This window comes from Mastigoproctus giganteus, chromosome 6 (assembly GCF_048544385.1).
Source record: "Mastigoproctus giganteus isolate SK-2022 chromosome 6, ASM4854438v1, whole genome shotgun sequence".
Classification (NCBI taxonomy): Eukaryota; Metazoa; Arthropoda; class Arachnida; order Uropygi; family Thelyphonidae; genus Mastigoproctus; species Mastigoproctus giganteus.
Window position 1 is genome coordinate 38,932,601 of NC_143580.1, and position 24,275 is coordinate 38,956,875.

At 38.7% G+C, this 24,275-nt stretch overlaps 1 protein-coding gene across 5 annotated transcripts in view; it reads left to right on the forward strand.

Moving 5' to 3' along the window:
• The window catches only part of RhoGEF3 (Rho guanine nucleotide exchange factor 3), a 453,708-nt gene that overhangs the window by 67,117 nt on the left and 362,316 nt on the right, over positions 1–24,275 (forward strand). For 3 of the 5 annotated variants that reach the window (XM_090375916.1, XM_090375917.1, XM_090375920.1), the window contains exon 1: positions 15,749–15,774. The exons of the other annotated variants lie outside the window; for them this stretch is intronic. In XM_090375916.1, the coding sequence (XP_090232042.1) occupies positions 15,769–15,774 (6 nt within the window). In that variant the 5' untranslated portion in view covers positions 15,749–15,768. Of the gene's footprint in view, positions 1–15,748; positions 15,775–24,275 lie in introns of those variants that run through there. 5 annotated transcript variants of the gene reach the window in all.

Below are 24,275 nucleotides of genomic sequence, written 5' to 3' on the forward strand. Positions count from 1 at the left end.
AACGCTTCACTAATAGAGAAGGCTGTTTGTTTTTTTTTTTTTTTTTATTCTCGGTGGGCACCACCACCCAGACGGCACCGTTTCAAGGCTTGTCAATAGCCTTCTCTATTAGTGAAGCGTTACTTATTCGAGGTAGTGTAATACATAGTAACTCGTTGTGAAGGATGATTTCAACTGTATGATATACAATTGAAACGATGCCTTTACACTACTGTCGTAGTTTTCGTTTAAGAGCTGTCTATGGTGTATCTACACCAATATTTAATAGATAATTTTAAGCTCTTATAATATTATGCCTTGTTGCATTTGGATTTATTATAGTATTATCACGCATACCTTTTGGCATCTCTCATATTGTGCGAATAACTTCACAACCGGGTCGTAATTGCCATACCAGGTACCTACCCACCTACCGAAGAAGGTCCAAATATCCCCGAAACGGTCACCAGGGGGAGCCTGATGTTGCCCGGGGTTTCCAAGAATAGGTAACAACAATCTTCTCTACTAGTGAAGCGTTGCCTATTCGAAGTTTTTGAGTAGTGTGTGTATGAGGAGTAACTGTCCCTTTCGACAGCACTCCTTCCTCTCCTGCTATCACTTTCCTACACCTTTTTTGCTTTCCTAAGTCTAATGGGGGTAGTATGTGGATAAGAGTATCTTATCCTGTACCAATTTGCATACGATGCCCACCGAGAATAAGTAACAATAGCCTCTATTAGTGAAGCGTTACTTATTTGAGGTAGTGCAACACATGGTAACTCCTTGTGAAGGATGATCACAATATGAGATACAGTTGAAACGATGCCTTTACAGTTTACACTGCTATTGTAATTTTCGTTTAAAAGCTATATATGAACCATTATTTTAATAACTAAAAATTAATACAGAAATCAAACACTATATTAATGCGTAATTAAGTAAAAATTCGATTGTTGCGCAATCTATTGTTCGGTGACAGCAGGAATTTGGTAATCGAATACGGAATGAGATAGTTTTAGACAAGTGGTAGACGGCAGTTTCAGTGTGATTCAGGAGCTTTATAGCTTTCTTTAGTGAAGTTTGTAGTAAGGTTTTTCCCAAGAACTTGTTTATTTTAGAACATTACCTCATATCCAATTATTTCTGCAACGCTAGGAGAAACAATTAGTAACACTGAGAACTGTAGGAGTGGTAGTTCGTGAGGATGTCTCACCCTCTCGAAAAGACCGACAGGGACCTTCAAAGAGTGATAAGAAATAAGAAATTCAGACCAGAAATCTTTGCTATACTTAATATATGAAATCTCATGTACTACCCGAGTATGCTCTCCTGCTGCATTCAGATGGCGCCCTACTGCCACCAATATTTCCCCGTAAACGACAGTTTCTCCAAGAACTACTACAATCTTTTGTTTCAATAGTCTTCGCTTTATCGCCATATCAGGAACGACTACCACCCGAAGGAGCCAGGTTCCCGGCACTGAATGGTCCAAGCCTTCTAACTTAGCACAGTCGTATTTAGTTTAAAATAACGTGCAGTTAATAAGTATATATTAGCTGTAATTGTGTTTGTGTTGTATGCTAGTAATATTAGCATTAGTAAAGGCATACGATGCAAGAAAGCAAGCTTATGCAGCATCAGCCAAAACCCCCCCCCTCCCGTTTCACCCTTCCATTCGTTCCAAATGCTTGTCCAGCTCAGCCTTAAATTTATTTAGGCTATCAACTTCCACAACAAAAGATGGAAGTCTATTCCACTAATCAACTACCCGCTGGCTAAAGGCAAATTTCCGCACATCTATTCTACAACTGTCTTTCCTCAATTTGAATCTGTGCCCCCCTCAGGTTCTTAATCTGAGCAAGAGGAAGAATCCCATCAGCATTCAGCTTACTCAACCCATTCAAGGCCTTATACACTTCAATCAAATCACCTCGCAGGTACCTACTCTCCAGGCCCTGCAATTTGCAGAACTTAAGCCTTTCTTGGGAAGAGCACCCCCTTTGTTCCCTTCACCAATCTTTTTGACCTTCTTTGTACTCGTTCTAACAACTCTACATCCTTCCTAAAATGAGGCCTCCAAACCTGTACACAGTGCTCTACGTGTGGCCTGACCATTGCCTTGTATAACGGAATAATCACCTCCCTGCCCCTGCCAGAAAAATTCCTATATATCATTGACAAGACTCCATGATCTGCCTTGGCAGCCCATCTGCGCTGCTCAGCAAACTTCATACAGTATTTGACTCTGCAATTACCCCCAGGTCTTTTTCACTTTCCACTTCCCTGAGTGTAGTACCATTTTCACAACTTATCTAGATCCAGTTAGAGTAGCATACTGTCTTTAACAGCCCTGCCAAACTTTGTATCATTTGCAAACTTGGACATTAAACCTGATATACCTTCATCAGTATAATTGATAAATATACAAAACAACAATTGGCCCAACACCGAACCCTGGGGAACTCTACTAATAGCATTAGTCCACAAAGAGCAGTGTCCATTGATTACCACTCTGTGTCGTCTCTCACTCAACTATCCCTTTATCCATTGTAGCAACCTACCCTTAATGCCATACCTCTCCAATTTTTACAGCAGTCTTCCATGTGCAACAGTATCAAAAACTTTTCTGAAATCCAAGTATATGATATCAAAATTATTTTTGGCATTCAGTTCCTTTGTGACCACATCATAGTATACAGTCAAATTGGTCAGACAAGACCTCCCTTTAACAAACCCATGCTGTGTCTTAACTATTACTGCAGTCTTGTCTAGATGATCCTGCAGTGCTTCTTTAACCAGTGATCCCATTATTTTCTCCGGAACACAAGTTAGTTTAACTTGTGTTCCGGAGACATATAGACACAGGTCTATAGTTACCTGTGTCACCTTTTGAAACCCCTTTGTGAATTTGTGATACATTTACACACCTCCAGCCCATGGGGACCTCCCCTGAATCCAAGAAAACTTTCATAATTATGGCTAAGGGTTTGCTTATTTCCTTTGCTGCCTCCTTTAATATAACTGGATAGATCCCGTCCACCACAGGTGCCTTTTTTATGTTTAACTTCAACAATTTCTGCTCCACTTTGCTCCCAGTTATTACAAAATCACTTAGCTCCCTGTTAGTTTGACAAACTTCTGGCACTCCCCTCATTGAATAACTCCTCATATTTGAATGTAGATGCAAAATACTCATTCAGTTTATCAGCTACCTGAGCATGATCATCAATAGTCAACCCATCTATTTTAAGTAGTCCAATCTGATTCATCCCTTTCCTTCTAGAGTTTACATAAGAAAAGAACTCTTTGCTGTTTTTCTTTGCATCCTTTGCCAAGGATTTCTCGTAATCTGCCTTCGCTTGCCTAACATCCTTTGTCACTTGATTACAGATTAATTTATATCTGCCATAGGCTTCTGTGTCACCTGATACTTTATATGCGTCCCATACATTTTCTTCTCTACCACAAGCCTCATTAGTTCATCTGACATCCATCTAGGCCTAAACCTTGAACAGTATTTCTTAGTTGGAATTAAAAGCCTAGTAGCCTCCAAAATTATGTCCCCGAAAGCTTCCCATTTAGAATTCAACGTTGGTAACATCATCGGTTGATCCCACTGTACAGAATTTAAAAACTGTCTGAGACCTCTGTAGTCACCTTTACGAAAGCAAAAGACCTTCCCTTCAGCCTTGATGTTATTTACATCCTTAAGTAATTCCCACATCAGTACATTGTGATCACTGTTACCGAGTGTTTTTTTTTACCTGCAAATTCTTAATGCATGAATAATCACTGCTGATAATCAGATCAAGAATATTACTCCCTCTAGTCGCCTCTCGGACATGTTGCTGTAGAAAACAGTCATCCAATAAATCCAAAAAAGTCTTTCTAGTATGCGAGTGACCAACCCACCAGTTCCTGTCAGTATCTGTAAAGTTAAAATGCCCCAATAATATAAGACATTCTGATTTACTGGCGCACTCTATTTCTCTTCTCTTGAATTGCTCATTAAACTCATCAGATTCGTTAGACCTATAACACACACCTACTCATTTTTCCTTTCCCAGTGCTTATTTCACACCAAACAGACTCAACACTGCATTGTCCACCACCAACATCAATTGGATGCATTTCCTTAGATTTTATGTTTCTTAACTAAGAGCATAACCCCCTCCTCCCTTCCTGTTCTGTCTATCCTTCCTGTACACATTGTACTCCCCAAATTCCAATTCTGCACTGCTTATGTCTGTGTGACACCACGTCTCTGATTTCCCAACAATATCTGCCTTTGATGTCTTGACTAGCATTAGCGTACATGCAAGTATACATGCACCTGTTTCTACTCTTAGTTACCCTAAGAGTAGAAACAGTGGAACAAATAAACACAGCCCATGTATTTATTTGTTCCACTACGACTCCCAGCAGTCTGGAAATCTCCATTGCCTTGCTTTCCAGGCTGTTGCTCATTCTAATAGAAGCAGTGCAAGAATCATCACTTTTGCCTATGCTTGCGGCCACTGTTAATATTTTAGTCTGTATAACCTCCCAAGCTAGCAGTTTTCCGACCCACCTAACACTGCCTCAATAGAATCAGCAAATATATTTGCACCCTTTCTGTTTAAGTGTTACCCCATTCCTGTAGAAGCAGTCTCTCCTGTCAAAAAGCACAGACTAGGCTTAAAAAAATTCTACCCCTTGAGCCTTGCACAATCTCTCCAGGGCCGAATTGATCGACAAGGCTCTCATCATATACTTCCTCCTATCGTGTCTGGGCAGAATATTGTCGCATAATAGTGTCTGTATCTTTTATAATAGCATTATTGTTTAAAATAATATTACATAAAAAATAAATTTTCTGTTTGTACTACGGACTAACACAGGATTAGAGGCGTTTGCGATATGAGTACAAAAAACAACACCATAATTTAGCAGTCAAATTAAGAAAGGACAGATGTAGAATAGATGTGCGGAAATTTGCCTTTAGCCAGCGGGTGGTTAATTGCTGGAACAAACTTCCATCTGTCGTTGTGGAAATTGATAGGTTAAATAAATTTAAGGAGGAACTGGACAGGCATTTGGAGGGAATGGCGTGATGATTTTTTTTTTTTTTTTTTTTTGGCTGATGCTGCATAAGCTCCTACACTTGCTTTCTTGCATCATGTGCCACTACTACTACTACTACTACAGTCATGCGGGCTTAAACCGCCATCATTCTTAAACCTCGCGTCTGACCATTCTGTCTGTAAACTTTTGGCATTAATATGCCGTGAGGGAAACAATATATTCGTCACGATTAAAGATTCTATTCTACTACAATCTTCGTAAAGTATCATACGCTCAAAAAGAGTTGAATGCATGTCAACACGTATAAGATGCACACTTCCGGCACCTTTTTAAATTCTGTATTAATTTTTAATAATCTTTGATGCATTGTTGCAATTTAATTGGACATACTCTATAATTGAACTGTTGTGATATATAATTTAAAGCAATGCTAAAAGGCACTATTAAAAAAGAGTAAAAAGAGCATTGGTTAAGAAATGTCTAATTATGCAGCCTTTTTGGCAGTGTAGTGGATGACCAACGGTCCTAGGCAGAAATGTGGAGCGTTTTTCATGAAACTCGAGTGTGTTTTCTCCCATTTCATGCAAGCCAGCTTATAATCAGTTCGTAGAAATGACTTAGTTAATGTCTGTCTCATGGCCTTGATTACCTTAATGCTTAACTTAAACTCGACAAAAAATTCAGAATTTGTCTATCTACGGTTATCTGTTGGTTGATTTAAAAAAAGTGTACTGGGGAAACGTTTTTGCTTGGCTACACCTGCAACAATGCCGAACTCTGGCTTGACAATTTATCAGAGAGAAAAAAAAAAATAATAATAAATAAAAAAACCGACCCTGGAATATGTTTAACATTTTACAAAGTTGTTTCCAGTGCATATTGATAATATGCGACAATAGTTGCACAATCATGAGATAAGCAATTTTTCTGAATAATTGCTTTTACTACGGTTGTGTTTTTTTTTTTTTTTTTTTTTTTGTTTTTCAGAAACAAAAAAATCGCAGATTAATTTAGTCATTTTTTTGTAGGTCAAAATCAGTTTTGTTTTTTTTATTGGAATTTGGCTAGGTTCATTCGCGCGTTACATTTCAAAAGCTATATAGTAGTGGCAGTCGTTTCTTGATATGCATTGTTTCTGATTTTGCGTGTGATTAAGAGATGAAATTACTTAAAAATGAAAAATTTAATGGATGCAAGTACTTAAAAACACTAAAGGACCAAACTGCTAACCCTGACAGTTTGGTCTTTTGTTGTTTGTGACTGAAGAAGCAGAGTTAAACTCCTACGAAACGTATGATTGTTAGAATCTATTAGTAATGAATAGACTATGAACTTTACACAGATGAAGGGCTTTTATTTGAAGTATTTAGATCGAGGTAACCTGTGCAATATGCCTTTCAAACATTATATTAATGGACGTAGCCTAAATTACCTGCCTACTTTAGTTGAATCTCTGCTGTGCCATTTAATGATGTTCTAAATTGATTTTTATTGACTTTTTTTCCGTTATAGTACACCCATTTGCTAGCATTAACTGGTTGTCCACCTCACGAATTGGGTTAGATTCATAGTAGGCGCATTGATCAAAGTCTTCATCATTGATGTAATTTTCTTGAAGCGACCAGTAGTATATATTAGGGAGAGGGAAGGTAGGAGACATCGATTACGTATAGCTACGTGGGTGTGTTGGCGTCACAGTTTTCTGGGATGATTGAATCTGTGTTGAACCGTGCACGTAAGGTACACACTATTGTTGATATAAATTGGTCTTGGTGGGATTTTCCGCTGTTCTGTTTGTTTTGTGTCCGTGGTGCGCGCGCACACACACACACACACACACACACACACACACACACACACACACACACACACACACACACACTTGTTATTATGGTGTTAGATATCATTGGCATAAATATTGTAGGTGCACAAGGGTCAACTGATAATGCTGTCTGACAAATTATGGGTGGAATAATGGAGAAAGTCAACGCTCCCTCCGTATTTCGTATCATCTGAGATGGGACTACTTAATACCCTAAGTATTTTAATTTTATCGATCAACCCACTTTCCCCCGACGTGAAAGCTCTTGGCAATGCAGGTGCTCTGGATTCGGAATATACATGATACTGTAACTTCATACATTCGGTGGCATAACTTTTTCTTATGTATACGCAGAGGAAACATTGTTCTGGGAGAAAATTATTGCAGACCCAAACCAGTAGTGTAAGTAATAATTATTTCGATGTGTCTTCCAGCAGTAATGCGGCACATGTCTCAATGGTAATCATTTTTACAGAACCGCGGTATAACATGGCTGTTAGAACTGTGTTTATCTCTGCAGTGATCCATCAAAAGAAGCTGTGAGCGAGCTGGCCACAGAATTGAACTTGCGCTTCCAGCCCATCGACCTGGAAGGTGGAAATCCAAACGGCCTCGGAGCGTTGTTAAAAGAGCGCATTATATCTGAGTTTATCCTGAACAGTTTGGGGATCAGATAATTCACCAGCAGGTCTCGATATACGAGAATGGTGATTCTTTCTGTGGAGAAGCCCTCGTCGTACACCGTTATACAATTTACAGCACAAGTCACGTTAATTTTGGGACTTCTAAAACCATGTTCAGTTTACTTCTCACATTGTGTATGTTCATCTTGTCTGTGGCGTAGAACGTGCACAACCCACTAAACATAAAAACGTTTAAGTAACTCTTCATCTTCTGCCATATCACTAAATATGTCTGCACAGAACCTTTCGTTGTTAGTTGTAAATGGCCTGTAGCATCTGTAACTTGTACTGTTTTTGATGCAACCGTTTACGTGGCACTGTGTATTTTATTTTATTTTTTTCGTAGTGCACCAAGTTCTGTGCTGGCCAGATACGTTTGTCTGTGTGTGTGTTACATGGACTAAGCTCCTCAGTATGGCCTGCCGTATTCGCAATATATATTTTGCCGCTTTTACTAATCTGACTGGGCCTTATACACTCAGTCAGATTTTATTAGGCAACGACCATGTGTCAGCAGTTTTTACAAGCTATTAATATATACACACATATTTAAATTAGATAATTCATTTTTAAACTTATACTGCTTCTATATATATATATATATATATATATATATATATATATATATAAAATTTGACGAAGTAACCTTTTTAAAGGTTATCAGAATCTATTGTTTTTATATTTTAACTTTTTTCTGGAGCAGTATAACCACAGTCGTTTTTGCGGCAGTAAAATCAACTAACGTCATCTCAGTATGGCAGATTTGCGGTAGTGAGGGGAGCTTCTTACACTGTCGAGCAGAGCATACGGTAGCTATAAGTCATGCCAATCGTAGATAGAATGTCTGCCCGGTGAAGTTTTTTTTTTTTTTTTTTTTTTTTCAAGCCTTCAATTAATTTTAGCTTTAACTTGGATTGTGGGCTTTATTTCCCCCATTCAAAACTTTTCAGCACATGTTGATTGTAGCGAACGAAATTTTTAAAGTTGAAGCCACTTTTGATTCTGTTTTCTTTCCGACTTGCTTATTATGTTTATTATTAGCGACAAACATGTCAGTTTTTATTCTCTGATAGGACAAATATTGTTATCTAAAAATGTAAACAAATTTTCTTTGCTTCGCCTATCTATCTTATACACAAACCTGCACTTTTAAAAAATCCGTATTAGATTTTTAACCGCCTTTACTATGTAAGGATACGGACAATTTTCTGTATTGGGATAAAAAAAAAAGTTATTTATATCTTCCTCAGCGAAAAAAAAAAAGTGACCATCCATTTCTGCTTCAAATCTTACAAGATTGTCAGTTGACCACTGTGGCTGGCAATTCATTTCGGTGGTGTACAGCACGCTGTCTGAACGTAAACTTCATAAGATCCAGCCTTCTGTTACCCCTCAAAATTTTGTATTTGTGCCGAGAGAGAGATCTTTGTTGCAACACAGAAATGATGATTATATAATAATGTAGTCGCAACTACCCGTCACGGCACAGTGGCCGGTGGTTAACAAATTAATACAACGGCAATTTGCCTGAATAAACCCAGAGAATAAAATATTGATGAACAGTATTAGGTAGGAAAAAAAAAAAGAAGAAAAATAGTAAAGAAATTAACTATACTAAACATTAAATGAGTATACACACACACTTAGTTACAAAATACATAACAAGAATATACATTTTGTATATTCTTGTTATGTATTATGTTATGGATATTGAATTGCATAATTATGTACATTGGATTGATGTATAGAATGCATTGATCGGGGTAAGGTTATGGAGTATTCTTTTCCTATATTTTTGATCTTGACTAAACTTGTTGAAGTCGACATCTAGATCCTGGATGCGTGCTGTCATCTACTGAGGAACGAACCGGTCCGACAGGTGAAGGCGTGTTCGAAGAGGCATAGCTGCGGAGTTGCTCATAGGTGCGCCACTGGGATCTTCGATGCACAGTTGTCCCAGAAGGAGGGAGAGAAGATGAGACCAGTCATAAGCCTGACGGTAATGACTAGCCTCCTTTCATCAATAAGCCACATAAGCCTTGGGTTGTCGAGTGTGATGGCCATAGCGGTGGTGCGGAGCTGGAGAGATAGGTTGAGCTTGTGGCAAGCCCACTTGAGGAGCCAGTACTCACAGGAGAACACTGGTTTGGCGGTAGAAGGAGCTGCAGATGACGAAATCTCTGCAGCATAGAGAAGCTGGGGATAAACTATCATTACCATGTATTTGACCATGGTGGATTTGTCTGTTGCATGGTGCAAATGCTTCTTGCATAACCATCTCAGTCTAGCAACTTTTGTGAGAAGCATATCTACATGTTGGCCGAACAGAAGCTTTGGGTCGAATCTGATCCCTAGGTCAATGCGATTTTGAACAAGTGGGATCGAAGATCCATTGAGGGCTGGATGGATTTTTGTTAAGTTTTGTTTGAGCGAGAAAACTATGGTTTCTGATTTCTCAGGATTGATGCATAGACCAAATTGCTTGAGGTAGATAGATATTGATGAGAGAGTGGAGGTTAACTCTTCTGAGATTTGGTTATTGTCTTGGTTTGCCTTAATTGTCGTGAATATCTTTAAGTCATCAGCATACACCAGGGTATTCAGCTCCAGGACTACCAGTGGGGTGATGAGGGCAGTGAAGAGGAGGTCAGATAGTACTCCCCCATGCGGAACTCCAACCGAGATTACTTTGCGGTATTGGGCGTTGTCTACAGACAGTTTTCAGTATATGGTTTTGCAGCAGAGATATTAGGAAGGCTAAGATGCCACCACCTATCTGATAGTGGTTCTCTAGTAGCTTTAGGAGAGATGGGATATGCACGGCATCGAATGCAGACTCTGTCTACATAGGTGTGTGCTAGTTCTTCTCTATTCTCAAAGGCTGTGAGGATTCTGTTAGTAGTTGCTAGAAAATTGGTTACAGTTGATGTGTGGAAGTGCATAGTCAATCTGTGGGGGACTGTTTGGCAAGATCTGCTTGGTGAGGATCGGCAGCAGTGTATTTTTTTTTTTTTTTTTTCTAGCAGTTTCAGCAGGCAGGATGAGTTTGAAATCGGTTTGTAATGTTTCACCAGTGATGGAATTCGAATTTCTGGCCTTGGCTTGACTAGGTATTCCTTCCATTGGTGTGGGAAGCAGCAGTTTGAGAGCACTGAGTTAAAAAATATGTAATAGAGCTTGTAGGATGTAGGGAATTAGTCTCTTAAGCATAAATTTCTGTATCCCATCAGGTCCAGTGGTAGAGGTTGTCGGCAGTGAGTTTATAGCAGTAATCAGCTTTTGTTGTGATATTAATGTAGTGGTCAATGGATCAACATTGGCGTCAGATGTTGGTAGCGGGGGGATGATCATCTTGGTTAACGGTGGCGGTGAACCTGGTGATGTTATCAAGCCATCTTTGGGAGTCAAGTTGTGAAGTTGTGGGGGGCTTGACTAGGTATTCCTTCCATTGGTGTGGGAAGCAGCAGTTTGAGAGCACTGAGTTAAAAAATATGTAATAGAGCTTGTAGGATGTAGGGAATTAGTCTCTTAAGCATAAATTTCTGTATCCCATCAGGTCCAGTGGTAGAGGTTGTCGGCAGTGAGTTTATAGCAGTAATCAGCTTTTGTTGTGATATTAATGTAGTGGTCAATGGATCAACATTGGCGTCAGATGTTGGTAGCGGGGGGATGATCATCTTGGTTAACGGTGGCGGTGAACCTGGTGATGTTATCAAGCCATCTTTGGGAGTCAAGTTGTGAAGTTGTGGGGGGAACCTGAAGGGCTGTCCTTATATTGGAACTTTCCCGGTATGTATGATCCTGTCAGGGTACGATTTTATGGCTCAGGATTTCTGGCGGTTAAACTCTGTCGAGCTCTCGAGTAGGCAATTCTGTCTGTATCGTTCTGAGACTGCTTTCACAGTTTGTGCAGGTGTTGCTTAAGGTGAAAGCGTTTCTTCGGGTCATGGGACCACCATGCTTTGGAGTACGGAGAGATTGTGATCCTTCTTGTGGCTGCATAGCTTGTCACAGAGAGACAATCCAGTTGGTAAACAGTGTGACAGCTAGCTGGGCATCACATGATTTGAGGATCGACCAAGGGATAGGCGAGGCTGCCTCAATGCATCTCTGCATGTGTAGGAATGTTGGGCTGACATCAGACATCGTTTTGGTTGGCCGATTGAGAAGATGGCGATCTGTCGGTAGTTTAAATTGCGTCAAGAGTGGATCATGGTCAGAATTGAACATCGTCTCTGTGGTTAATCGATACTGCAGGGTATGGAAGCTAGGATAAGGTCAAGTTGGTTGGCCCTGCGAGTTGGGAGTTCGTTGACAACGCAGAGGTCTGCGGTAAGAAGGTGAGAAACGAGCTGCTGCTTTAGGTTGTTAAGTTGAGGAAGCAGATTGAAATCGCCACATACGATGTTGATAGTGGTAGGTTGAAGCTGGTGCAGGATCCAATTAGCTACTTCGAGGATGAGAGCTTGAGATGGTGATAGGGGAACATATACTGCAACTACTTGGAGTATGGTAGATTGGTTCTTGAGTTTGACAGAGGTGGCTTCAAAATCTTGCGATTCACTAGAAATGCTAGATATTGGTTACACTTGGCAGTACCTCTTCCTTTCCTGTTATCTCTCGATGTAAAGGAGGAGCCATATCCTGCTGGGAATGTGATTGCAATGCATTCCTGGCCACGTTCCAACCACATTTCTGTGAAATATACCTCCCTTGCTTATTTTACTGACCTCCCAAGGTTGCAACCTCTTTACTGTTTATCTTTTCTCTCTCTATTTATTTTTTATACCTCAATCAGGTCTACTCCCCCTCCCCTTCCGCCCAACCACGATGTCTGGTTGCCACGTTTTGCAGTCCGTACCTTCTAAACAGTTCTCTACATCGATTAGCACCCCTCACTAATCTGGTTGCCTTTCTTTGAATCTCTTCTAGAAGTTCTGAGTCTTTCTTCATTTCCTCACTATCGTCTTATACAAAGGACAATGACATCGTTTTCCCTATTTGCTAACGTCCTATAAATCATAGATTGGATAATAGGTGTCTTCCTAGCCCATCCGTTTACACTACATGAAAAATTTCATGTCTGACTGAATCGTAACCCCAAGTTTTTCGTCCTAAATCGCTTTTAACTCTACTGGGCCCTAGCTTGTAAATAAATCTTGGATTTTTGTTTCCCTAGATGCGAAACTATATTTAGAAGCATTAAACTGAAGTCATTTTTCAGATCATATATGCAACAGATCTAAATCATTTTGAAGTAGAATATCCAGGTTCTGATCATTCTTGTTCTGGACTCATGCACTCTCTCATCAATGTAATTAAGGAAGGAAAAAAAAAACCAAAAAAAAAAAACAAAAAGAAAAAACCAGAAGTGGCTCCAATATTTTCAAGAAATTTAGACATTTGCTACATAATCAAGTTCTTGACTTTTAAACCAGAATACAATGATACGTTAGCAATTAGGTATTATTATTAGTAGACATCTCTTTAGTTTATAAAATAAAATTTATTATAAGTTAACGAATACATGCTCGTCCTCACAGATTTTTCAAATCGGAAGGCGTGCCACCAGCGTAATGTGTGCGGTGGGCTGTCTGCCCTGGGAAGTTGCGTTAACATGCTTACTGACAGTTTGACTAGCATCTGTTGTTGGTCCTGGGAATTTGTTACTCGAAGCCTTCACTTATGACTGCTGCGAGTAACGCAAGAATTAAGAGTTATATACACAGACAAGTATGGTTGCCAACTTTGAAAACTTGTAGTTAGCCTTTTTAAAAAAAGGCTGAACATGGGTTAACAAACGCCGATATAAATAGCAAAAGCTGCTGGAGAAAATACTTGCGCAAAGCAAGAACATTTCATTTCTGCGCATCCGCATATTGTCCATTCATTCTTCCGATCAGCGCACAGCAACAACACAAAATCCACTGCTTCAGTCGCTAACTAAAATTCATTTCAGTTAGTAGGCTAATTAACACAACTAGCAATGACCGGTCCTGACACGCTGTTATTGTAAGCGCTCCCATTAAATTATTCATTTAAGCTGCGTGAAGGGCTGGTTCCCGGAAAAGCTGGCAACCTGTGTCGTATGTGTTAGGATATCCTTAATATCCAAGCCAGGAAGTCTATGCTAGCTTTTTTTTTTCCCCCTCATGTTCATCTGCGTTATTTTTCCCATAGCGTTTCATTTTATCTATTGGTTTCCTTTATTTTGAATTTGATTTTGCAGTGGTCAGGCGCGAAGGTACGTAAGTACACGTGCTTTGAGTGACTCGTGGTTCATGGCTTCATGACTACTAAATACGGTTATAGTTCTTGTTATTCTCTCTATCTTGTGAACTCTTCTGACAGTGTGGTCGTGTCTAAATATAAACAGAAATTTTAAATCGAATCAACTGTTACCATTCTGTAGTCCTATAAATGTTACCAACCTAGACTTTTCCGTAGAGAAGGGAAATGGGTGGGGGGAAAAGAAATCTTCATTCGTGTGTCAGCTACAATGTAGATCTCTGTGAATATATTATGAAACATTTCGTTCTTGGCCTTTTTAAGGCGCATTCACGAATGTGTAAATAGCCTATCAGTTTCATCATGCCCGTCCCACGTAAAAATTCGACTCGTAATGTTCGGATTTTCCTGACATTTATATTTGACTCTTGCAGAAAGATAGATCGAGGGTTCTGAGCAGGAAAGTCGAATTTAAAAGTATTAATATTACATCCATTGATTAACTGCTAAGTATTAAAGCACGCCTTTATCAAACCGTACGCTACAGTGAAAACTTTATCCAATAATTGCTAATAGCATGATACTATAAGTAAAATGAAAATATAATCGGACAATGATCACACAGCAGTACCATTTTTGTGCAGGAAAAAAAAAAAAAAAAACTTAAATTCTGAGAGGTATAAATTTGAAGCACAGGTTTGCATTAGAACTTCTTGAAGTTGTAAAACCTTAGCACTTTCATACGAAAGTTGCTAAGGGTTTGGTTTATAGGCGTTTGGTTATAATCTCTGCTTCCCCCAAACTTTTTGTTTTAGCCTTGTGACTTTACCAACTAGAAGTTGTAAGCTGTAAAAAACAAACTATTTTGGAAATCCGTAAAAGTGGAAGCCGATAAACTGCGACACCTGGTACTTTGTATGTTTTTGCAAGAACGTGCTCCGTGGCATAATACATTCCACTTGGGAAATGATTGGTATAGAGACGGGAAAAAGGAGGCTCCAACGATAACTTTAAAATCTTGGAGTTTTCTTGAAATGTGCTTGACAGAAACACACTTACCTTTTCCGAAATATTTATCCACGAGTCCTGTTTGTTGCTCTTCACACTTCCATTCCAATCCACCTATCTCTCTCCGTTTGGTTTAAAGAAAAAAGAACTGGGCTCCTGTCGCGAATCTCTATCACGTACGATAGAAATGACCTTCCAGCGAAGTTTATTTAAACTTTGCAATTTGTTGCGCAATTTTCTCTCTCTCTCTCTCTCTCTCTCTCTCTCTCTCTCTCTCTCTCTCTCTCTCTCTCTCTCTCTCTCTCTCTCTCTCTCTCTCTCTCTCTCTCACACACACACACAAACTGTGTTGTAGGCTGAAAAGGGAGTTATTTCTGGAAATCATTAAATGAAGTTTGTTCTGTGTTCTTGGAAATCTGTGTTGACATAGTTGGATATTTTCGGAACATTCATGTTCTGTCTGTCTTCACTTGTCATTTTTGAAAATGTCAGAAAGGAACAGGACATTTACTACTCAGGAAGGCATTGGGTGAATGCATTTCTTAAAAGAATAACTTCAATCAGTTTTTCTGAAATATAGGTAAGGATTTCTTCTGGAAATCGTGAAACATAAGATTTAGAGTATTGTCTAAATAACGACGATGTAGTATTTATTTATTTTTTTCCCATCTCTCTCTCTCTCGTTTTCTTTCTTTTCTTTTTTTTTTTTTTTTGCAGTCATTCAAAAGTTGAATAATAAGATCACACCGGCTCTCTCGATCTACCATGGATAGACGACTTGAGAGGTATGGTAACTGTATTCTCAGAACGTTTTCCTTTAAATTAACTTGAAACTATTAAATGAACGATTTAATTAGTTGTAAACTTCTTAAACGGAGAGAAATATTAAGATGTGTAATGAAAGGTGCTTTGTTACCAGCCCATTCCCGTCATATGGACATCACCATCGAGTTTTGTGAATGGGGTGGAGGAATCTACTACGTTATGAAAGTAAGTTGGTATATTAAAATATTATTTCAATATTAATCTCTTTTTTTAAAATTCCTAATATCGCTTACTAACTAACGATTCCATTTTAATATCCATAAATTACTTATAATTTATGTTCGGAGCATCGTTTTTTTTTTCTTTTCTTTTCCTGGGTGTGTTATGTTTCTGTGTCACAAGAATATCTGTGATATGGGTTCTGCAGTATATGTTGCGTGTTCATTTTCTACATAGGATACTGAAATAGCATTATTTAAAAACTATATACACACCAATTGTACAGTTTCATTTGGGAAATTACAAGCCGTTTCCATTCCTTTGATTTGAAGCTGGAAATTTTCAGTCTGAAGGGATTAAGACGTTTGAATATTGGAAATTTGTAAATGACGGAACCATTACCAAGAGACTGAACAAGGAAATCCCGAAGTTTCCTTAGCCCAAAGCGATCGGTATCTTGTTTTAATGATACCATGCCAGTTGTCTCTTCCGTTGTCTTCAGCCTCGGGGAGGACGGTTTCGAAGAAGAGAAAAAAAAAAGAAAAAAAGTGGTGTGAAGGGAGTGTCAACTCTGTGCCAAGAGGCCACTTATCTGTGTTCTGCTTACCTCATCTTGCTGGAGACCTGCCGTAAATTGTTGTCGCTACAGTTTGGTCTAGACATTTGATCTCTAGACGAGGAAACCATCGTCTCTCCAGTATTAGGGAAAAGGATAGCTGTGGTCTGTCTCTGGTGGGGATGAGGTAACACCGGTAACAGTCGCATTTCTCATGGAGAGAACCTTAACTGCTAGTACAAATGACTTCTGCACTTTTAGAGATGTTGCAGAAATACGTGGCAAATGAAAATATTCAGCGAATGGAGTAGCCAGCTAGGCCACTAACGAGCATTATTTTCACCAGTATTGACTTAAATTCTGAAATGATTTTAAGTCCACACCTCTGTTTCTTTTTTATTCCAATAAGTTCTTTGGCTGAAAATATATCTTACACGTTTTGGAAACAGAAAGCCAAGTTAAGTTACATTGCCTAAATCATGCTTAATTGCTCTTCAATAACAAACTTATTTACATAATTTTGAAGAACAAAATCATAACACATGCGAAGCAGCACTGACAACGCGGAAGAACGTGCACGAGAAAAACTACATATGTTTCAGTTTTTCAAAGTTAGCAAAAAAAATTAATATTTTGGTCATAATTTACTCATTATTACCCCAGTATTAAATTATAGTACTGTATTTAATATTATTAAATTAATGGTATATGAATTTATACTGCATTTTTATATTGCATTATTGCATTTTTTTTAAAGCTATACTCATATCAAACTGTACATTGTATGGACATTTCTAAAATTTTGACTTTTGGCAGTAGAACAATGTTTTCAAATAATCCTTGTGAATATCTGATCATTAACGTTGATTTTAGTTTTGTCATATCTTATCACATCACATCGGGGGACGAATAAGAATTTGACACTGCTGGTATTTTAGAAGTACCTTTGTTTGTTTTGTGATTGAGTGTTAGCTAGCGACGCATAATTGTCAGTTGTCCTCATTGTTCGATCGAAAGGCAGATTTTTTTTTATGATGAAGAAACGTTGGAAAGTGAAAGTTGATACCAAGATGTTCGTTGGTGAAATACGAGATGCATTGAGGACGAAGGGATGTGACGTCATCTCTGAAATTTGAGACAATGGTCCTTTGCTCGTCTTGTTAGAAAGTATTACTTTTATTTCCATGCAAAATCTATTTTTTTTCCTCTCGTAATGCTCCACATTTATATAAGCTTTTCCGATTTGCCCTTCCGTGAAAATTACTTTCATTTCGAATTTCTGATATTTTCTATATATTTGCCTTTTTTATATCGGGCTTTATCATTTATGCAAACAAAAACAGTTAGTCTGATGTGGAATGATATGTTGCCATAGCGTAATGAGGCGTCCTTCCGATAGAAGAAACCAGGCTTCATAAGTAGAAGGTTATTTTCTATGCGTTTCTATCCGATTTGAGTTAGTTGGTCTTAGGTTATAATAATTATAAATGTCGTATATCTAAAATAGAAGCTTCTAAAAGCTTCATGCTTAAACGAGTTGATTATGTGAATCTATTTTTTCATGATCTTTTACTAAAGTTATCTTTAACCCCTAGCGTTGTCGCTGTTATGGGTATTGTTGCATCAGGCATCCATGTAACTATTTATTGTCTGCAATAAAAATATTATTATTGAGTTATGGCATGGCCGCCTGCCATACCACCTGCATGGTTGGTAAAAGGCCACCTGCCTTTTACCAACCATGAGCTTCATTTACAGTTCAAAATGTGGAGGATAGAATATGCGAGTGTCTTTCAAGGTCTCTCACTTTTGTCCACCTGAAGAGTAGCGGATGGTGTTGGGATCATGAAATTCAGTGTGAAAATAGTAGCAACACTGATAAATGCACTTTGGTAGTTGCGTCTCTATAGCTTAAAAGGAGTATTGGTAAACCAGTAGTCGGTTACCTGTGTCATTCCAGTTATCGAAGGTCAGCCGAAATTTACAGATCATTAGCATAGCATAATGTGGATAATGCTTGTCATGTACAAACCGGAAGATTTCAATGTGAATCAGTGTCTAATCAGAGATACAACCCCTCCCTCTACTTAAACATAACAGGTGCCTTCAGGCAGTTTTTTTTTTTTTTTTCCTGTTGCAATAGGTCGTAGGCAATTATATTGGAAACTCCAGGGGGAACATGAACGCTTTCTATAAAGAAAGCGTTTTTTTGTGTGTCCCCTAGCCTAGACTTTCAAAGTTATCAAAGATTTTTAAAGTGTTCAAGATTGCATTAAACAGCTGGTTCAGACATGCTGCACATGATCATAGCAAAATAGCATTTGCAAATGCCATGAATATATTCTGAGACAATCTGTGCCACCTTGGTACACCGGAACAGTCAAGGTGGCTTGGGATAACCGTATTTGGCTCTCCCATGTAGGCATTTTTTTAAAAAGGCAGACAGCTTAAGTTGCTATTCATTAAGAAGAAATCTAGTTAAAAAGAATTTTTTTAATATTAGTACTCGCAAACCTTTCATTATGATCGAAAGTGACTTAAAATAGCTGTGCGACCACACACGTGTCTGGAACTATGCCTGTAAATTCTTGTTTTGTGGTATGGTATAGTCCTGATAATCATTGGTGTAATTTTCAGTCAGCCAGATAAATGATTGTAACAGCCACAAACGTACATTACGGAGCGAGGAGTTCCAGAGGGGATATGGTGTGGTTCACTCCTGTTCTCCTTATTTAAATGAGTTTCCTTGATATCTGTGGATCTTTCAACATAAAATATTTGGTTAGTACCTGCAGAAAGAACTTTGACTTAGTATTAGCAATGTGACGCAAGATTGCCTTTTGCAGCTATACAGGCGGAAGGAGGGTGGGCTTAATTTATTCCATTCCTTCCAATAATTTGTCCAAACCTTTCTTAAATTTATGTAAACCACCACTCCACAACACTATGGAAATTTTCCAACATTACTCTTTGGTTGAATGAAAATTCGTTAACTACTGTGGCTTTGTATCATCAGCAAATTTAAGCATCAAACTTGAAATACCTACATCAGTATCATTCAAAAATATTTAAAAAAAGTAAGGGACCTATAACTAACTTTCGTATCCCTTCAAAACAGTTGAGGGACCACTTCTTATTTGAATCGCAGTAGTTCTAACTGTGGTAGACCAAAGAGATATAGGGATAAAATTTTTGACCGATTTTTTTTTTTTTTTTTTGGTACAGTAGGCCCTCATTTTTTTTTTTTTTTTTTTTTTTCTTTCCTTAATGCATAATATTTTGTCTCATACATTGGAGCTGGTAGTCGATTTTCTTCAGAGTGACGATATTTCCGAATGGAGCATTTCCAAAGATTTCCAACCATACTTCTCATTGAACCTGTATGAGATAATCTAGGGAGAAAAACTTAGAATTACTAATCGCTTCCCAAAATCTTTCATGAGCTGCGAATTACCACTCCTGGAAAAGTGATCATTACCACCAGGACTCTTGAACACTCTCATTAACAGCACATTGTAAGTGTTAATCTGTTGGAAGGAGTAATCATATTTCATATTAAAGTACAGATGTCGAGTTTAAAACTAGCATGTCACACAATACATTTCACATTGACTTTTGGAAATAGCCGTTTCCAAAACGATATTTTTATCGTGCAGTCGCCTGTGAAAACTTCCATTCAATTTAGTGTATTTCTAACTGGCATTCAGTAAAATTTGTTCATATGAAACAAGCTTTAGTGATCAAGAAAAATGATATTTTCGACCCTGTAAGCCTTTATGAAAGTTGAGCCTTTGCTAACAATACGCTCATCATGAGCATTTTCATAAAAGATACATCAAAGGAACATCTAAAGGTGTACACGGTTTTAACGTCTTTTGATGTTTAATGCATTGTAAAACGGAATTAGATGGCCTCTCGGTCCTTCGAATTGGAGTTACGCTATACTGACCGAAATCTATTAATGTATTTTAGGTGGGTTCCATAGATAAGTTTAGCAATCCAGTCTATTAAATAGCAGTTTATTTCTGAAAAATGTAATCTGCAGTAGTTGAATGTTTTTAACTTCAGTTCCAGATATTTTGAATGGGAACTCCAATCAGTTTTCTAAACGGTACTATAATCCTGCTGGAGTTGCTTTGGTACCTGCAATTGCAGATATTGCTTCGACAAATTTCTATATTCTTGGTTTTTTTTTTATTCGCTGAAGATATGGCATCCATTTCATAGCTCTTTGAAAGTGGCTCTTGCATTTCTTTTTACGTAACTACTTGAGAGTTTATGTCAGCTACCTGTCGCCCCTTTTTTCCACTCGGCTGCTAATCCGCAATCGCGTGTACTGCCAAGATGTGTGCTGTCTACGTCCTGGTGGCTGTTCGACGTATTGATTCGAACACGAGAAGCCAGAGTGCCACTCATTTGGCTGCAGGCCAATCTCACTTATGTTACTGCTGTCCTCGTGCCTCTCGTAGAATGTGCGTGTCGCGCTCGACGTCTCGGAGACTCTTCTTCCGGAGCATGACCCACGTTAGTTTCTGTTAGCATCGACTGTCGCGGAGATCAGGCGATTTGAGGGTCACATTGTGCCGTCGTCGGTTGGAGGATGATGACGATATATCCACAAGTCTATCTTTGCGTGTACTGTTCAGTCAACTTTCGATGACTGTCAAGAATTATGCCTTAGGCGCGCGTCATTTTGGTTGTCATAGCAACCAAAGGATAAAGTTGGTAACTAGAACTACTGTAGTCGTTGCACCCCCCCCCCTTCGCCTCTCTTGGTGGCGATTGCTAGAGGAACCATTGAGTACAGTTTATTGAGTTCCCACTATTTCCCCCTCTTTATTTTTATGTGTAAAACTAGGGTTAGATCGGGCTTGTTTGGAAAGTGGGAGTGTGTGCTGCCCTTTTTTTTTTTTTTTTTGCTTGACCTTTCTGAATGAAAGAAGGCGACTACTCATATTTCCATCAAGCAAATAGCAGAATTTGCAAAGAGCAGGTATGCGTAGTTATCTTGGCGCCATTATCGGAATAATTTCATTTTGTCGGCGTATAATTTTGTCTGAAGGCAACAGCTTTACCTGATGAACGGTTACATTTATAGACAAGCAACTCATTCACATCGATCAATTACAACCTTGTAAATATACATACACGTCACAGTAATTATTGCAATGATTTTCCTCTCATTAATCTATCATTCTAATTAATTAGGTAATTTGATTTTCAGTTACGTATTGATTAATAAGAAATTAGTAATTGGTTTATGAACATATCGTGATAAATCACTAAGAGAGCCACTGTTCAGATTATCCAATCAATGGTTAAAATAAAATTATTTTAACGGAGTTGACTTGCTGTTCATATCTGTATAGTTTTGTCGGTAGAAGTATTTGCGGGCTGGAAAATCGAATAACTCACACGGTGGAGGAAGGGGCATCCTACCTCTTCGTCCTGAGATCTGCTAACTACAACGATGAGTGTAGAGCCGCTAAAACTTTTTAAGAAATTTTTCAATCCCCGACGGGACTTGATCCAAGACATAGCTGAAACTACTGACAAGTGGCAATCCTACTCTTCGGTTGTTTATTATTTCTATTAACACATCTATTGTTATTATTGAAGCTGTGACCAATAAAAGTGCAAATTTCATGACACCACAATTTCTTCTAATTTGTGGGCATCCCTCTTTGAGAGTCAAATTAATTCAATTTACATCGAAGTGGGCGAACATTATAGACTTCGTTCACACATGATCTAATGAGTTGATGGGCAATGATTGAATGCTTCTTTTTCCTTTTGTTCTACAAACCAATTGTGGGGTTTGGTACGCCATGCAAGAATAAACCACTGCTTTTGTTGATGCTTGTGTTATGCGCCGCCGTTTCCTACTGAGTGTTTTCGTACAGACCTCACTGGTCTGTACGAACATCAGCTCCTGGTTGATGTTTTGTAAGATGTCCGATGAAATTGTTGTATAACCCTTTCCAGTACGTAGGCTGAGCTCATGGTCTTGCTGGGCAGTGGTGGTGCCAGTAACGCTTACATTTCAGGATATCATCACCGACAGTCGACTTTAAATGGTGTAGGCTGGCAGCAGTTGCATGACACAACAGGACACCCCTTTCGAAATCAGCCAGCTCGGCTCTAGGAGCCACGACGAGAACAACTTGTGTGGTTCATACTCATTCCTTTATATACTGGCCTGAGATGCATGTTTATTCAGGAAGGTCCAGTGGACTATGAAAACAGGGAGTCATAAATACGAGCAGTAAATGACAAGTAAGGAAAATACAAAAATAATTGAAAATAATGTATATAACAATCGTAAACCAGTCCCATACTGGAACATGCGTAACAAAAAAAAAAAAAAAAAAAAAAAAAATCTTAAAAAAACAAAACAAAAATACATCAGGTAAAAAAATGCCTAACCATCGACATATCGAATAATAAATACCACATAAATGAATACGAATTAATATGTTCAGTCCTAAAAAATAAAGGAGGTGAGGTGAAAAATCCCTATTAGTAATGAATCAATAAAACATCAATGTATGCAAATCCATATACGAGTGAAAAACAAATTACACCAGAACCAAAAAAAGTAAGTAAATAAAATATCGATGTATCCAGGAACGGCAGTACTGGCATTCTAAGTCAAATGCGCCAGTGCATAAGCATATCCCCTGAGAACCGTTAAATAACATTTTTTATTGTATTTTATTAGTCTGCCTCCTAGACAAATGCAGAGATAGAAAATATATAAATATCTTATTTATTAATGCAATTGCGTAACGAATAACGTAACCAATAATGTAAAAAGTAGTTTCCTGTACATCGGAAGGGCAAACTTTGGATGGTGTCTGGCATTTAAAGTTTAGTGCAGTAAAACGTAGTTGGGATAAAAGAAATGGTGAACGAATTATGAACGATTTTAAAAATAACTACATGCTTTTATAAATAAGTATTATATTTTCCTAGGCGAGTACAGTGAAAATCAGATCACGACACGTGTTCTACACTGGTGTGCAAAATTTAAGGACCAGTCAGATTTTCACCTGTAGCTTATCATAGGAGTGGCCTGGATATGGGAAAAGCATACCAAAGGAACCTCGTGAGGTACTACGGAAACAAAACGGTACAGTGAGTGGGACTTTATTCAAAAATGGCAACATGGCACTGCTGCCATGAAACAGATGCACCACTGCCAAAGATGGAACAAAGGGAAGAGGTGGTCCTCAATAGGAGATATGGCCACCCCTAATGTCGATGCAGGCTTTGCACCTGTCCATACTTAGAACAATGTTGTTAAGTTCTTGCGGTGACATCGTCCATTCCTCTGTCAGCGCCATCTTCAGCTGGTGAACATTTTCTGGTGGGTGTGGACGTGCCGCTAGGCGTCTCCCCAGAGCGTCCCATATATGTTCGATGGGATTTAGATCGGAAGAACTGGCAGGCCAATCCATACAAACAATGTCCTTACTTTCCAAAAGCATATCAAGAGCTGAAGTGTGTCGTTATCATCCATAAACACGAACTCCGAGGTGCCTCCGAACTCGGAGGCACCTCGGAACAGACGCACATGGGGAAGGATTACCTTAGCACAGTAGCGTGCACCGGTTAAAGTACCGCCTTCCAGTATCTGGAGTTGTGTACGTCCATCCAAGATAACGCCTCCCCAGACGAGAACACCTCGACCGCCATATCGATCCCTTTCAGTGATGTTTGCGGGGTCATGCCTTGCTCCAACCTCTCGCCAGATTAGCTGACGTCCAGAATCGCTGCTGAGACTGAATCTACTCTCATCAGTAAAGAGTACCTTAAGTAAAGATTTTGTGGTTGTAACCTTTAAAAATAGTGTTTGCCCTTTAGTTTTGCACACCAGTGTGTTATTATGACCAGAGGAGGTTGATTTTAAAGTCATGATCTTCCACACCAAATTCTGTGAAAATAAATG